At 39.3% G+C, this 14,358-nt stretch overlaps 1 protein-coding gene across 3 annotated transcripts in view; it reads right to left on the reverse strand.

Moving 5' to 3' along the window:
• RAPGEF5 (Rap guanine nucleotide exchange factor 5) overlaps positions 1 to 14,358 on the reverse strand; it is a 235,203-nt gene that overhangs the window by 45,361 nt on the left and 175,484 nt on the right. For all 3 annotated transcript variants that reach the window (XM_010804110.4, XM_005205289.5, XM_059885819.1), the window contains one exon: positions 1,560 to 1,638. In XM_010804110.4, coding sequence (XP_010802412.2) covers positions 1,560 to 1,638 — 79 coding nt within the window. The remainder of the gene's footprint in view (positions 1 to 1,559; positions 1,639 to 14,358) is intronic.

Consider the following 14,358-nt stretch of genomic DNA (forward strand, 5'->3'; position numbering starts at 1 on the left):
CAGTCCATGGGGTTGCAAAGAGTCAGACATGACTGAGCAACTGAACTGAATAGTATATATATATATATATATATATATATATATATATACATACACACACACACACACAGAATAGTATTTATATTATAAATATATAGAATAGTGGAGATCCAACCAGTCCATTCTGAAGGACATCAGCCCTGGGATTTCTTTGGAAGGAATGATGCTAAAGCTGAAACTCCAGTACTTTGGCCACCTCATGCGAAGAGTTGACTCATTGGACAAGACTCTGATGCTGGGAGGGATTGGGGGCAGGAGAAGGGGATGACAGAGGATGAGATGGCTGGATGGCATCACTGCCTCGATGGACGTGAGTCTGAGTGAACTCCGGGAGTTGGTGATGGACAGGGAGGCCTGGTGTGCTGCGATTCATGGGGTCGCAAAGAGTCGGACACGACTGAGCGACTGATTTGATCTGATCTGATATATATATATGGTACCACTTTACCATACAGCAGAAATTAACACATTATAAATCAAATGTACTTCAATAAAAATTTTTAAAATAGAGGAGAAAAGTTATAGATAACACTTAATATTTTAGAATGGATACATCTGGGGGGGAGGGAAATACTTAAAATCCTTGTTTTTTCACCATGAAATTAAAGCAACTAATACAGAAAACTAACTCAGAAAAAAAAAAAAAAGTACAGCAAGGACATCTGATTTCTTTGATGTCTACCTGTGAAACAGACTCAGGCAAACACAAAGAATTTGTTAAAATATGCATTTCTTGTAGTTTTTCTCTTGAAAGGCATAAGGATTTATCTTGCACTATTTCTAATTATGCAAACGCTCTTTTTGTCTTTTCCTGTGACCTTCATGGCTTGACTTCTGATAAAAAACTCTTCCTTAAACACTGTAAGGCAAGACACTCATTTGGAAACTGCGTGCGTTTCCATGGCATGGCTTCCTGGCCTTTGATCTGTTGCATCTCTTCTAGTCAGTGTATGCAATCCTAAAGCCTCCTTAACTGGTCATTAACCCTCTAATCACATCCATCATCCTAAGACAGCCTGCCCTGACAAAGCTCTGAAATGATGACAGCTGATTGGGGGTGGGAGTGGGGGGTCAGACCTCCCAAGTGGGAAATCCTTGTCTTCCCCAGGATGCTTGCCCAGAAAAACACTATCACATGCATGCTTCCCCACCCATGTGGTCTGGCACTAACTGATTGATTGTCTTGGAAGTTCAGTTACTGCCAATCCACTCAACCTCTTGACTCTGGGGTTTACCCAGTAGGCCAAATTCATCTCTAGGTTCTAAAGCCTTGTGCACAGGTTTGAAGAAAACACAGTGTACCCACAGCACAGACTGTGAAAACAGCAGCTCTCCATCTCTGGCCCCCCCTGCATACTCTGTCTCACTTCATCTTTCACCTCGGCTATCATGACATTAATATTTAACACAGCCACACTCTACTGAGGGCTTGAGTAAATGAAGAAAGGCAGTTAATTCCTAATGTGAGGCATCTGTCTGAGAGGAAGCCGACACAGCATCCTGAAGCTAATGAAGGATATTGCCTCAACAGCGCCTGGCACAAGTCGTCAGTTGTCATGAAGACTGTGTACGTGAGAAGGAAGTCATCAAGGAGAGTCTCTGCAAAGAAAGGACAAACAAACACAAGGTGAGCAAACTGGACATAAGAGGGCAAGCTGCTGGCCAGGCTCTGGAAGAGTGTGCACAGCAGGAATATGATAAAGGGTGGTGGCAGCAGGAGGGGTAAGGTTAGGAGACTTTTAGCACAAAATACATTTATTAAAGTTACTTTTAAAAACTCTTTATATAGAATGCCTTAAGCAATGAGATTTTTTTCTATTACAAGGCTCACTAAACATATAATTTTGTCATCTGTTTTTTCCTTCCCTAAAACCTCATCTATATTTGTGGGTACAGATGTTTGGAAAACCAACGTATTACAAAAATGTGCTTTTAAAAATAAATTTTATATGATTTCTAAAGTATGCACTCCAGACCTACAGGAAATGACACCTATAAATTCTAATCCCTGGAGGCTCAGATGGTAAAGAATCTGCCTGTAATGCAGGAGACCTAGGTTCGAACCCTAGATTGGGAAGATCCTTTGGAGAGGGCATGGCATCCCACTCCAGTATTCTTGCCTGGAGGATCCTCATGGAGAGAGGAGCCTGGTGGGCTACAGTTCATGGGGTCGAGAGTTGGACACAACTGAGCGAGTAAGCACAGCACAAAAGCCATTTACCTAAGTCTAGGATAAGAACAATGGATAATAAAAGCCAGAGGATACACGGCAATTTCCAAGGCCATTCACTTTTATCTCTTGAAAGCGTCTGTAAGAAGTTGGGAAAGTGAAGAGTGATTTTCTTCTTGCTGTGAAGAGAGACAGGGCTGAGTCCCGTTAAAAATGGAGAGCAGATAAAAAGGATCATGACATACTCCTTCCTAATTCCTTTTCTACCTCTTCAACACTAACAGGTCCCATTTTTATTGCCTCTGGCTGAGTGCTCTTTACAAAGTCCAGCTTACATATAATATGGAATTGCTAAACAGGCAAACTCCAATAAACTTCAAAAATGATAGAAAGACTTATGTTCAGAATGCAAAGCAGACCTTTTGCCATAGTAGTTTTTATTTACTCTCCATATCTTAAAATTCATTTTATTCTATTATTTAGTTTTCATGTTGTTTACATTCTGGATACCAAAATTTTAACTATCTGAAATAGTAATAAATTCTATGAATAGTGAGCTTGTGTACTTAATGGCATTGATGCTCTTTCATACTACAAATGTGAAAGTAGAAAGAACTGTCCAGAACAGAACTCTATAGCTCCATTTTGAAGACTGGAAAAATTCCATACTTTTAGAAATAACCAGCAATGCTCCTTTAAAAGTTATCAGTGCAAAACAGACTGCTTTGAAGAATATAAAATTCTGATAAAAAGAGGCTGTGAACGACACCTACAGCCCTATATCAGCTGCAGGGGTTAACTTATTTCCATGGTTTGTTTATGCTGCAAAATAGCAAGATACTCTTGATCTACATAGAGTGATAAAGTGGTTGTACATGTTATGTTAATGGGTTCCCAAAACTTGCTTTCTAGAAGCTCTTTATTAAAATGAATCAGAGGTGTTCATGAAGAGCATTAGGGACTTTTTTTTTCAAAGGTATTTATTTTCTTCAGATAAGTAACAGTGAAAAAGTGAAAAAGTAAAAATATTAATCGCTCAGTTGTGTCTGATTCTTGGCAACCCCATGGACTATTGCCCACCAGGCTCCTCTGTCCATGGAATTCTCCAGGAGAATTGGAGAAGGTTGCCATTCACTTCTCCAGGGGGGATCTTCCCAACCCAGGAATCAAACCCGGTCTCCTGCGCTGCAGACAGATTCTTTATTGTCTGAGCCACCAGGGAAGCCCAAGCAACAGTATTTCTCACTAAAAAAAAATAAAATTTGAAAAATGGCAGCTAAAATGTAAAATAAGCCTAACTTACACATATTGCATCAAATGCAGTATGTGAAGAGTCACTATTTCTATTAGTCTGTGGAAAAAGCAAGTTCTCAAACAGCTGTGCCGAGGCCTTGCTGGACATGTATTAAGGCCAGCACGGGAAAGCTGGGGGACTGGCTGGCTGTACAACTAAATGCGACTCATGCAGCCTACATTCACAGCAGAGCTAGGGGTTCTCTACTTAGGTCCTTGTTCACAAAAGTCCAATCTATGCACAGAAAGGCAGAAGAAATTTTATTCTAAGGTCTATCCCCAAGCGAGTTAACCCACAGCACAAGTTAGTCACTGGCATTAGAAATTTTTGTGTCTCTTTCATTACAGGATTTTAAATAGATGAAGTTAGATCCAACAATGGTGTGACGTCTGAACCCCTAGGCTATCTGGGAAATTAACTTGCAAACTATCACTCTGGGATGCTGCTGAACAATAATGTTCACGAATTAGGACATTTCTCTGTACATTTCTCAATATGGTTGATGAGAATCCTCAGCTTCTCTGGTCTGATTAGAAGTTAAGTCTTTTTTGCATTCAGTATTAGATACAGGAAGTAAGGACCTCAGAGAAGCCTAGAATTACTTTAGGCTTTCCAATGGGCCCTTACAGATTGGAGCAAATAATACACAGAAACCAGTGGGTGACGTCACTGAGTACCTCATACAAGTCAACGTACAAAGTTTTTAGTGTGACACTCAGGTTCAGACTCTCTGGAATGTTCTTATGTGTGTGCTCAGTTGCTCGACTATGTCCTTGTGATCCCAAGGACTGGAGCCCACCAGGCTCCTCTGTCCATGGAACTTTCCAGGCAAAAATACTAGAATGAGCTGCCACTTCCTCCTCCAGGGTATCCTCCCCCGATCAAGGGATCAAACCTATATCTCTTGCGTCTTCTGCATTGGCAGACGGGTTCTTTAACACCAAGCCACCTAGGAAGCCCCTTGGAATGTTCTTACTCTTAGCTAATTTAATGGGGTTGGAAATATTCTCTAATCAAGTTTTACTCCATGAAAAAGTCACATTAAAAAGAACACCATACTGGAAATACCTATAAATAATATATACAGTATTTCATGCAATAAAGAATTGTATTAGTAAAATAAAAAGAACACCATTAACTTTGACATAAGCAGCCATTCCACTCCAAAACAGTCTTAGATGATGAACTGAGTGACTCTGAGAGTTTGGTTGGATGGTGGCAAAACTATTTGGCATTCAATTCCATTAACCAGCTCATACAAGATAATACTTTGTTGAGGGCTTTGACCCAGAAATGTTTATTTTCCCTGAAGCTACTACCATATTTAATATTCAACAGCATTTACCTAATTATCTCTCTGCCATAGAAATAATAATTAAAGTAAAAACAATGAGGCTATATAGAAACATCTCCAGTTAAAAAATATAATGAAAAGAACAGCTAAAACGCCTTATGAATAGAACAGATTCCCAACACTCCTAACTCAAATCTTTATATAACTACCATTTTGTTCTGAAAATTTTCTACATAAAAAGAGCTTTCCTTTATTCTTTTCAGTACTGGTATTTTTTTTGCCGCATATGAAAGTAATTGAGTGATTTAATCAAAAAGACACACTTCAAATAGAAGTGCATTTTAACAGCCATGCTTCAAAAAAAAAAAGGCTGTCCCATTGGTATTTAGACATATTTTTAGAACCACAATGGCTATATAAATGATCCCCTGAAGACTATTAGCCAACAATGGCCATTTAGAAAGACTAGCAAATCCACTGGCAACCATATTAAAACACTATAATTATATATTATATTATATACTGCTTAATTAGTGGTAATTTAAGACTCTAGGTAGAAAAGCACTTTTGTGTATAAAAACATCTTTCACTTAAACACATTCATAGCTGCCATACAGACTCACATTCTGAATAAAAAAATGCATTTATTTATAGCTTAATGAATATCTAGATATTAATATACAAAAAAACTTGTCTTTGAAATTCTATCCATTAAATCAAATCACTAAATCTAATCCCAAGTTCTTGGCTCATCACTGACAAAAATACTCAACTATCCTTTTGGGCATACCCCCTCTTCCCACAAATAATATAAAATTTTGTAGTGGATTTTTAATTACAAGAATTACATTTTGCAGTATAAAAGCAACATGCTAATAACAATCAAAACTGGAAGACAAATACTATTACAGGTTTAAGAACTATGTAACTTGAAATAAAATATATTAATATGCTGTAAAAATCTAAAGAATAGCTCTAAAATTTATGTCTATAATTAGCCATGATGTTAATTAATACAGAACTTTTCCTGATCATCTGCTACTTTTTAAACTTAAAGGCGTAAGAAAAGAATTGTCTATTTTTATTTGATTTTACTTGAATGTATTTTTCTTTTATGCATAAATTAATTTATTTCTATCACTTTAAGTGTATAAAACACTAAAAATTTCCATTTTATTTCTACAAAGCACAAAGGTTTCTAGAACATCCCCAAGTTATGTCAAGGTGGAATGGTAATTGGCTTGGTATAGATCCTTTTTATAGAGTTCTGCTATGTAAATATAATCAAATGAAAGGAAATGGTCTAAATGCTTCCAAAAATACTAAGCTTAATGCCTTTTTCTTTTTTCAGTTATAAAAAAAGAAAAAACAAAACAAAACTCTGAAGTCTAGAAATCATGAGTATAGGGTGACTTAGGAGCAGTTAGAAAAATCTACCTCAGTTTTACTTTCCAACACTCGCCAACAAAATGCACTGCAATAACGAAACCACTCACCCGTGAAAATAAATTACCAAGAAAGCAAATGAAAAGAATTTTGACAGACTACGCTTATTGGAGCCATTTGATCTATGTAAGGTAATGTGAATATTCAACATTTCTGTACTAACTCATATTCCCTAAAGTACTGTTGGTAGTTCTGTTTCACCTGTATTTCTACGTCAGATGCAATGAAATTTAAGGTGCTCTAAAATATGCGCGACTTAACCTTTAGTCCAAGGAGCCAAGAAAAGCTTTGTACTTGAAAGGGCCTATTTCTGGCCCTGGAATGTTACAATTTACCATTATTTTTTGAGAAGCAGTGCCAAAATGTACCATGTAATCTGATTAAGCACAAACAAAATAATTTCATGTTCATGCTTGAATCATAGGCTCAAGTACTAGGCCCACTGATAGGAGCTGTGCCTCTTGCTCAGTGTATTTCACATTTCAAAAAGCAGTATTCGTGATGTCAAATGCAGCTGTTTACTACAGCTTTTAAATTCAGTTGATTCCTGCAGAATCTTACAATTTCATCACAGTACTGCTTAGCCATTCTAAAACTGCCAAATCCTGAGATATAGCTTTCTTTTTACATATCGATTACACAAGAAATACTTATTCATTTAATGTTGTTTCTACATCAAACTTGAAAAGTCATCCCTTTAATGACTATAGATAGGGATGGCGTGACACTCTTCCGATGATATAATCCGTCTTCATGTTAACTTGGAAAATTTGGTTTTAGAATCCCACTGCATTTCTTTAGGACAGAATGACTTGAGTGCAGCAGGTTTTATGTTCTTAGCTACATTTAATTCCACATGCTGCCTTTTAAAAATGTCACAAGAAGGAGTGTGGAATATTAACAGCGGCGCTTTTATCTTCTCCGCACAGAGAAAGGGTCACGTTTGCAGGTCGCTCTGTCGTCACAGAAGGGCCGGGCCCCGTGAGCTCCTGCTGTCCCAGCCCCCATCAGCTGCTGCGTTCAGGCACAATCCATGGATCTGCCATGTCTGCTGGGAAGCTCAGAAGACAGTGTAGAGTGTGCAGAGGGAGTCAGAGACCCTGATTCCCCCCTGGGGAGCCCTGAGCAGAGCACCTCATCCCCCTGGGCCTTAGCACAATCACCTAAATCCACACCTAGCAGAGCTGTAGTTCAGTCAGATAGAACAGGATAGCTAAGGTATCTGGCAAAGAATCTGGTACACACAGATTCACAATAGATTCAAGAATCACAATAACCAAAGAATCACAACAGATTCAAGCACACAATAAATCCTTTCTGCTCTTTGCAAGCACGCTAAGTCGCTTTAGTCATGTTCAACTCTCTGTGACCCCATGACCTGTAGCCAGCCAGGCTCTTCTGTCCGTGGTGCTCTCCAGGCAAGAATATTGGAGTGAGTTGCCATGTCCTCCTTCAGGGGGATCTTCCTGACCCAGGAATCGAACCCGCATCTCCTACATTACAGGTAGATTCTTTACCGCTGAGCCACGGGGGAAGCCCATCAGTTCTTTAGTTTCCTAAAATAAAATTACTGATGTCTGTCCTTACCCGTTTCTCCAAGTGCTACCAGTCAACCAACCAAAACTGTGTACTGAGGGCTGAACTACACATAAGGCACTTGCTGAGGCACCAGGGGTTGATACAGGGGAGCACAGTGGCTTGTCCACGGCATGATCCAGGTGAGGTAACACTACACCAGGCAGTGCCAACCACGGATGTCATAGGGGCTGAAGGAGAGACTCCCGTATGCCAAGGAAGGTTTCACCAAACACGTGGCGTGTGAGATGACCCCTGAACTTCCGAGAAGAACTGAGGAGAAAGAAATTAACTGTGTAAGCAAAGGAGTGGGTATGGGTGTGTGTCTGTGGCTGAGTCATAGACCACTGGTCTTTGAGACTTGATTTTTCCTAAAGATGTTTTGTGCTAGATGACAATATTTAAAACTCAGAAATCTGGCAACATCAGGTCCACAGTTCAGTTGGCAACCATGAGTTTAGAGCTGAGTTGCACTTTTTATGCAGCGGGTCCTCCCCAGTTTAGCACAGTTCTACTCTGGTTGGCTTCTTTTGCTCAGCTGAACTGTCTGTGGACACGTGAGTTTGCAAATCTTAGTCTATGGTATAGTTATGAAACAGTAATGGAAGGGTCACACGGTGTAACAGAAAACCTAAAAAAGTGCATTGAAGCCAACTCCCAGAGGGTTTTTGAGCTCTAGACTAAGGAGTCTGGGGCTCATTCTATATGAAAAGGAAAGTGAGTAGAGACTTTTGAGGTCAGAAGTGACGAAAGATACAGATTACACTTGCCGCATCCCAGAAGTAAGTGGGGATAAAGGAGGAATAAGGGGAGGGAGGATGAGTTTATTTTTAAATACACTGAGCCTGGATTCCCTAGGTTACTTTGAGTGAAACTACTGAGCAATATATCAAAGACCAGAGTTTGCTAACGAAGGCTAGATGAAGATGGAAGCTACTGTATAAAGAGAGAGGTTGGGAACAACACGAATTTTCAGCAACAGTCCTAAGAAGACGTAAACAGAGGGCTGAGGGTTGAGCTGGGGTGGAAGTTCACATTTGGGTGATGGCAGGAGAAAGATGAATTTAAAAAAAAAAAGAGGAGAAAAAAACCCTGGAGAATTGGGAGACAGAAATATAATAGAAACCAACAAGAAAGGACTGGAAAAGACAGCAGATCAAAAGTCTCAAAAGTTGCTGGAGGGAGGTCCATGAGACAGAGCATTCAAAGGTCACTGGATTTGGTGGGTGATGGTCTCCGGTCTGCTTGCTTTAGAGATACGCCCCTTGATAAATGTCTAGTTAGACTGAAAGAAACTATAGATATTCTGACAACCAGCTCTCACACCATCTAGCATACTGTTTCTCCCCAAAGACTCTCCTTGTAATTGTGTAGTTCATTGATCAGTAACAGCAGGTGCTCTCACGAATGAGCCAGGTCAGATTTCTTCATGATCAATGCAAATACTGTTTTGTATTGATACAGTATATATGAGAATATGGCAATTATCATGAGTATGATGCTTAAAATACCAATCTGCCAGAATCTACCAACAAAAATTAATACCAAAGATTTGCTCAGTCTAACATAACTGAGTTGCTGAATCTTGTACAATCAACACCACACAATGATTTCTTAAGATACAAACTGTGTTCCTAAGTGCCTGGCAAATTTTCTAAAATTTCATGAGACAAAAGAAAATTAATTTATACATTAAATCTTAAATCAGAAGTCTCAAGTCTGGTTGTGGTTCAGTCACTAGGTCATATCTGACTCTTTGCGACCACATGGATTGCAGGCCTGGCTATTTCAAGCAGTAACTCTAATCCTTGAATAAACTTCAAACAAGGTATGACATTTTTATCTCCTAAGCACTAAGCAGAATCTCTATTATCAGCTTTCTTTCAAAACTTGAAATATGTCACCATTCTGAGTATTCATTTTTCCCCCTTGGTCACTGTCAATCACTGGTGCTGAATTTCAGACAAGTAAAACTTTATTTACTAACTTACTTTAGTTTCTGGTTAAAAAAAAAAATTTAGGGACACTAGAAAAGCTACTTTAAACAAAATTTAGCAATGGATGGTCAACTGCCTATATTAAAGCTAAGAATTGGCATGATAGCTAGATATATTAACAATAAAAATATTCTACAAATGTACTCATTTAAAGTAAACACAACTACGGCTCTTTCTAAGCAATTTGGCACAAGATCTTATGCAAACTGAACGCTTCCAATACAAGAAAACTTACTTTAACATATTGCCTTTGTTTGAAAACATTTCTAGGATAAGTATCTTAACCAGTGACTGACAGCAGACATGCCTTTGTGCCTAGTTTCCAGAATAGTCACAACATCACATGGCTGCTTTCTTTCTCACACAGGTACAGGGAAGACTTGTGGTTTAGGGTCACAAAGAAAGGTTTGGTCACAACTGACAACCAAACTCCTATTACTTCAGGTTGAAGACAAAGTAGCAGGATAAAGTGTCCACCTTTGCAAAGATATGGAATTTGACTAGTGAGGTCATTAAAGAACTACAAAGGGCAGTAGTCTACAAGCTCCAGACTGATGACTATTCCATCCATGTGAATATCGAAGCAAATCTCCACACCTACCATCACTACCCAGCACACGTATTTTAGCCTCAGGTCAGTTCAGTTCAGTCATTCAGTTGTGTCCAACTCTTTGCGAACCCATGGACTGCAGCACGCCAGGCCTCCCTGTGCATCACCAACTCCCCGAGTTTACTCAAACTCATGTCCATTGAGTCAATGATGCCATCCAACCATCTAATCCTCTGCTATCCCCTTCTCCTCCCACCTTCAATCTTTCCCAGCATCAGGGTCTTTTCAAATGGGTCAGTTCTTCACTTCAGGTGGCCAAAGTATTGGAGTTTCAGCTTCAACGTCAGTCCTTCTAATAAATATTCAAGACTGATTTCCTTTAGGATGGACTGGTCGGATTTCCCTGTAGTCCAAGGGATTCTCAAGAGTCTTCTCGAACACCACAGTTCAAAAGCATCAATTCTTTGGAGCTCAGGTTTCTTTATAGTCTAACTCTCACATCCATACATGACAAATGGAAAAACCATAGCCTTGACTAGACAGACCTTTGTTGGCAAAGTAGTACCTCTGCTTTTTAATATGTTGTCTAGGTTGGTCATAACTTTTCTTCTAAGGAGTAAGTGTCTTTTAATTTCATGGCTGCAGTCACCATCCGCAGTGATTTTGGAGTCCAAAAAAATAAAGCCTGCCACTGTTTCCACTGTTTCCCCATCTATTTCCCATGAAGTGATGGGACCAGATGCCATGATCTTTGTTTTCTGAATGTTGAGCTGTAAGTCAAATTTTTCACTCTCCTCTTTCACTTTCATCAAGAGGCTCTTTAGTTCTTCTTCACTTTCTGCCATAAGGGTGGTGTCATCTGCATATCTGAGGTTATTTCTCCCGGCAATCTTGATTCCAGCTTGTGCTTCATCCAGCCCAGCGTTTCTCATGATGTACTCTGAATATACATTAAATAAGCAGAGTGACAATATACAGCCTTGACATACTCCTTTCCCTATTTGGAACCAGTCTGTTGTTCCATGTCCAGTTCTAACTGTTGCTTCCTGACCTGCATACGGATTTCTCAAGAGGCAGGTCAGGTGGTCCAGTAGAATTTTGAAGAATTTTCCACAAGTTGTTGTGATTCACACAAAGGCTTTGTCCTAGTTAATAAAGCAGATTATATGTTTTTTATGGAACTCTCTTGCTTTTTCTATGATCCACCCGATGTTGGCAGTTTGATCTCTGGTTCTTCTGCCTTTTCTAAAACCAGCTTGAACATCTGGAAGTTCACAGTTCATGTAATGTTGAAGCCTGACTTGGAGAATTTTGAGCATTACTTTACTAGCGTGTGAGATGAGTGCAATTATGCGGTAGTTTGAGCATTCTTTGGCATTGCCTTTCTTTGGGATTGGAATGAAAACTGACCTCTTCCAGTCCTGTGGCCACTGCTGAGGTTTCCAGATTCGCTGACATATTGAGTGAAGCACTTTCACAGCATCATCTTTTAGGATTTGAAATAGCTCAACTGGAATTCCATCACCTCCACTAGCTTTGTTCATAGTGATGCTTCCTAAGGCCCACTTGACTTCTCATTCCAGAATGTCGGGCTCTAGGTGAGTGATCACACCATCGTGAATATCTGGGTTGTGAAGATCTTTTTTGTATAGTTCTTCTGTGTATTCTTGCCACCTCTTCTTAATATCTTCTGCTTCTGTTAGGTCCATACCATTTCTGTCCTTTATTGAGCTCATCTTTGCATGAAAATTTCCCTTGGTGTCTCTAATTTTTTTGAAGAGATCTCTAGTCTTTCCCATTCTGTTGTTTTCCTCTATTTCTTTGCATTGATCACTGAGGAAGGCTTTCTTATCTCTCCTTGCTGTTCTTCGGAACTCTGAAGAACAGAGTTCTTTCCTTTTCTTATCTTTCCTTTTCTCCTTTGATTTTCGCTTCACTTCACTTGCTGTTCTTCGGAACTCTGAAGAACAGAGTTCTTTCCTTTTCTTATCTTTCTTATCTTTCCTTTTCTCCTTTGATTTTCGCTTCACTTCACTTGCTGTTCTTCGGAACTCTGAAGAACAGAGTTCTTTCCTTTCTTATCTTTTCTTATCTTTCCTTTTCTCCTTTGATTTTCACTTCACTTCTTTTCACAGCTATTTGTAAGGCCTCCTCAGACATCCATTTTGCTTTTTTGCATCTTTTTCTTGGGGATGGTCTTGATCCCTGCCTCCTGTACCATGTCACGAACCATAGTTCATCAGGCACTTTGTCTATCAGATCTAATTCCCTGAATCTATTTGTCACTTACACTGTATAATCCTAAGGGATTTGATTTAGGTCATACCTGAATGGTCTAGTGGTTTTCCCTACTTTCTTCAATTTACATCTGAATTTGGCAATAAGGAGTTCATGATCTAAGCCACAGTCAGCTCCCGGTCTTGTTTTTGCTGACCAGTCTTGTTTTTATTTTGTTTTGTTTTAGCCTCAGAGAGACTCAAATTTGCTTTGAACCACGCCTGTTCCTTACCATGCCCCAGAAAGCTAGTGGTGGTTTTGGTGGGTGATAGGGAAACACTGGAAGGGAAAAGAGTGCTAGTCTGTGTGAAAAAAAAAAAAAAATCCAGCCACTCTTTATGGACCACATACTGTGAGCTGTATCACGAGCTTCACCCAGCTGGTCTCTGCTCCTCACAGCCACCCTAGGAGGTAGGTAGGGCTTATATCTTTGCAGGATGGTGACACCAAGACTGAGATAAGTAAGGAAAACCACCACCATGTTAATGCAAGTTAATGTCAGAAGGGGCTCAGGCCCTAAGCTGGGCCGAGCCTCAGCAATGTTTCTAACTGTGTGATGCTCTCCTGAGGGTGTCGAGTCAAACTGTCCGTGTCAGGGATAGGGGGAAAGGAAATGCAGGAAAGTCACAAAATCCTGGGTTGAGATAGGGGAAAGCACCATAAAGGAACCTAGTCATTTTATGGGCCTTGAATGGCCAGAGATGCCCCGGTGAAGTTGTTTTTCATCTGCATGCCAGCATGCTAGAGTCCCTTTATCCCTACTCAAATACCACTTTGTTTCTATTTCCTAGCAAGCACCTGGCAATAGCACACAGCTACGAGAGATCGACCGATTGACTTTTCCAAAGGTAGAAATGATCATCACAGAGAAGGATTAAGACAGTCCACAAATTCACAAGGCTTTTAAGCTATTTTAATGGCCACTACACATATTCATATTTTAAACAACTGAAATGTAAAGACAGAAAGGAAAACAATTTTTTTTAAAGGTCAAATCATAAAATTCCTTTTCTTCTACATAAACTTCTCTGTATTAGACATTACAGATACTGGAAATCATTAGTCATGTTAAATCGTGTTCACTCTTTCCTAAAGCAAAAGAACTGACTTGCATGTCAATGTCTTGGCTGTCCCTCACCTCAGTTATCACCTATCAGTCCAACCTCTGGATAAACAGGCCATTAAACATGTATCACCTGCCACTGGGCAAGGTATTTTTGCCTTTTGGCTGAAGGCACTCATACATATTCCTTGTCTCAAATGGTTCTAATAATAAGTCAGTTTTGTTTTGTTTTAAAGTAAATGTACTACTCACAAGCCTAAGAACATTCTTAAGTTTCTCTGTTAGCATGATTCACGGTGATTTGATCCACACAGATATGTAATGGGCACATATGAGTTCTGAAATATCACCAGGAATACAATAATATATAAAGTGGTATACTATAGCCTACCCTGAGAAGAATAATTTTAATTTGTGCTAGTGTTTAAAAAACTTCTTCAAAGCCTTATGACATGAACTACTTCTTTGTATATGTTGTTTATTTATGAAAAATATTTCTCACAACTAGTAGGGAGAATTTGGGAGTAAAAGATGAAGAATTCTCAATCATGAAGTCAGTGGTTCAAATTACATAAGAGAAAGGTACTTACAGTTAAATAAGCCCTGAGAAGTAAGAATACACAAGATTATAATTAATGCATAGCCGAGGGAAC

Source organism: Bos taurus, chromosome 4 (assembly GCF_002263795.3).
Source record: "Bos taurus isolate L1 Dominette 01449 registration number 42190680 breed Hereford chromosome 4, ARS-UCD2.0, whole genome shotgun sequence".
NCBI classification, from domain to species: Eukaryota; Metazoa; Chordata; class Mammalia; order Artiodactyla; family Bovidae; genus Bos; species Bos taurus.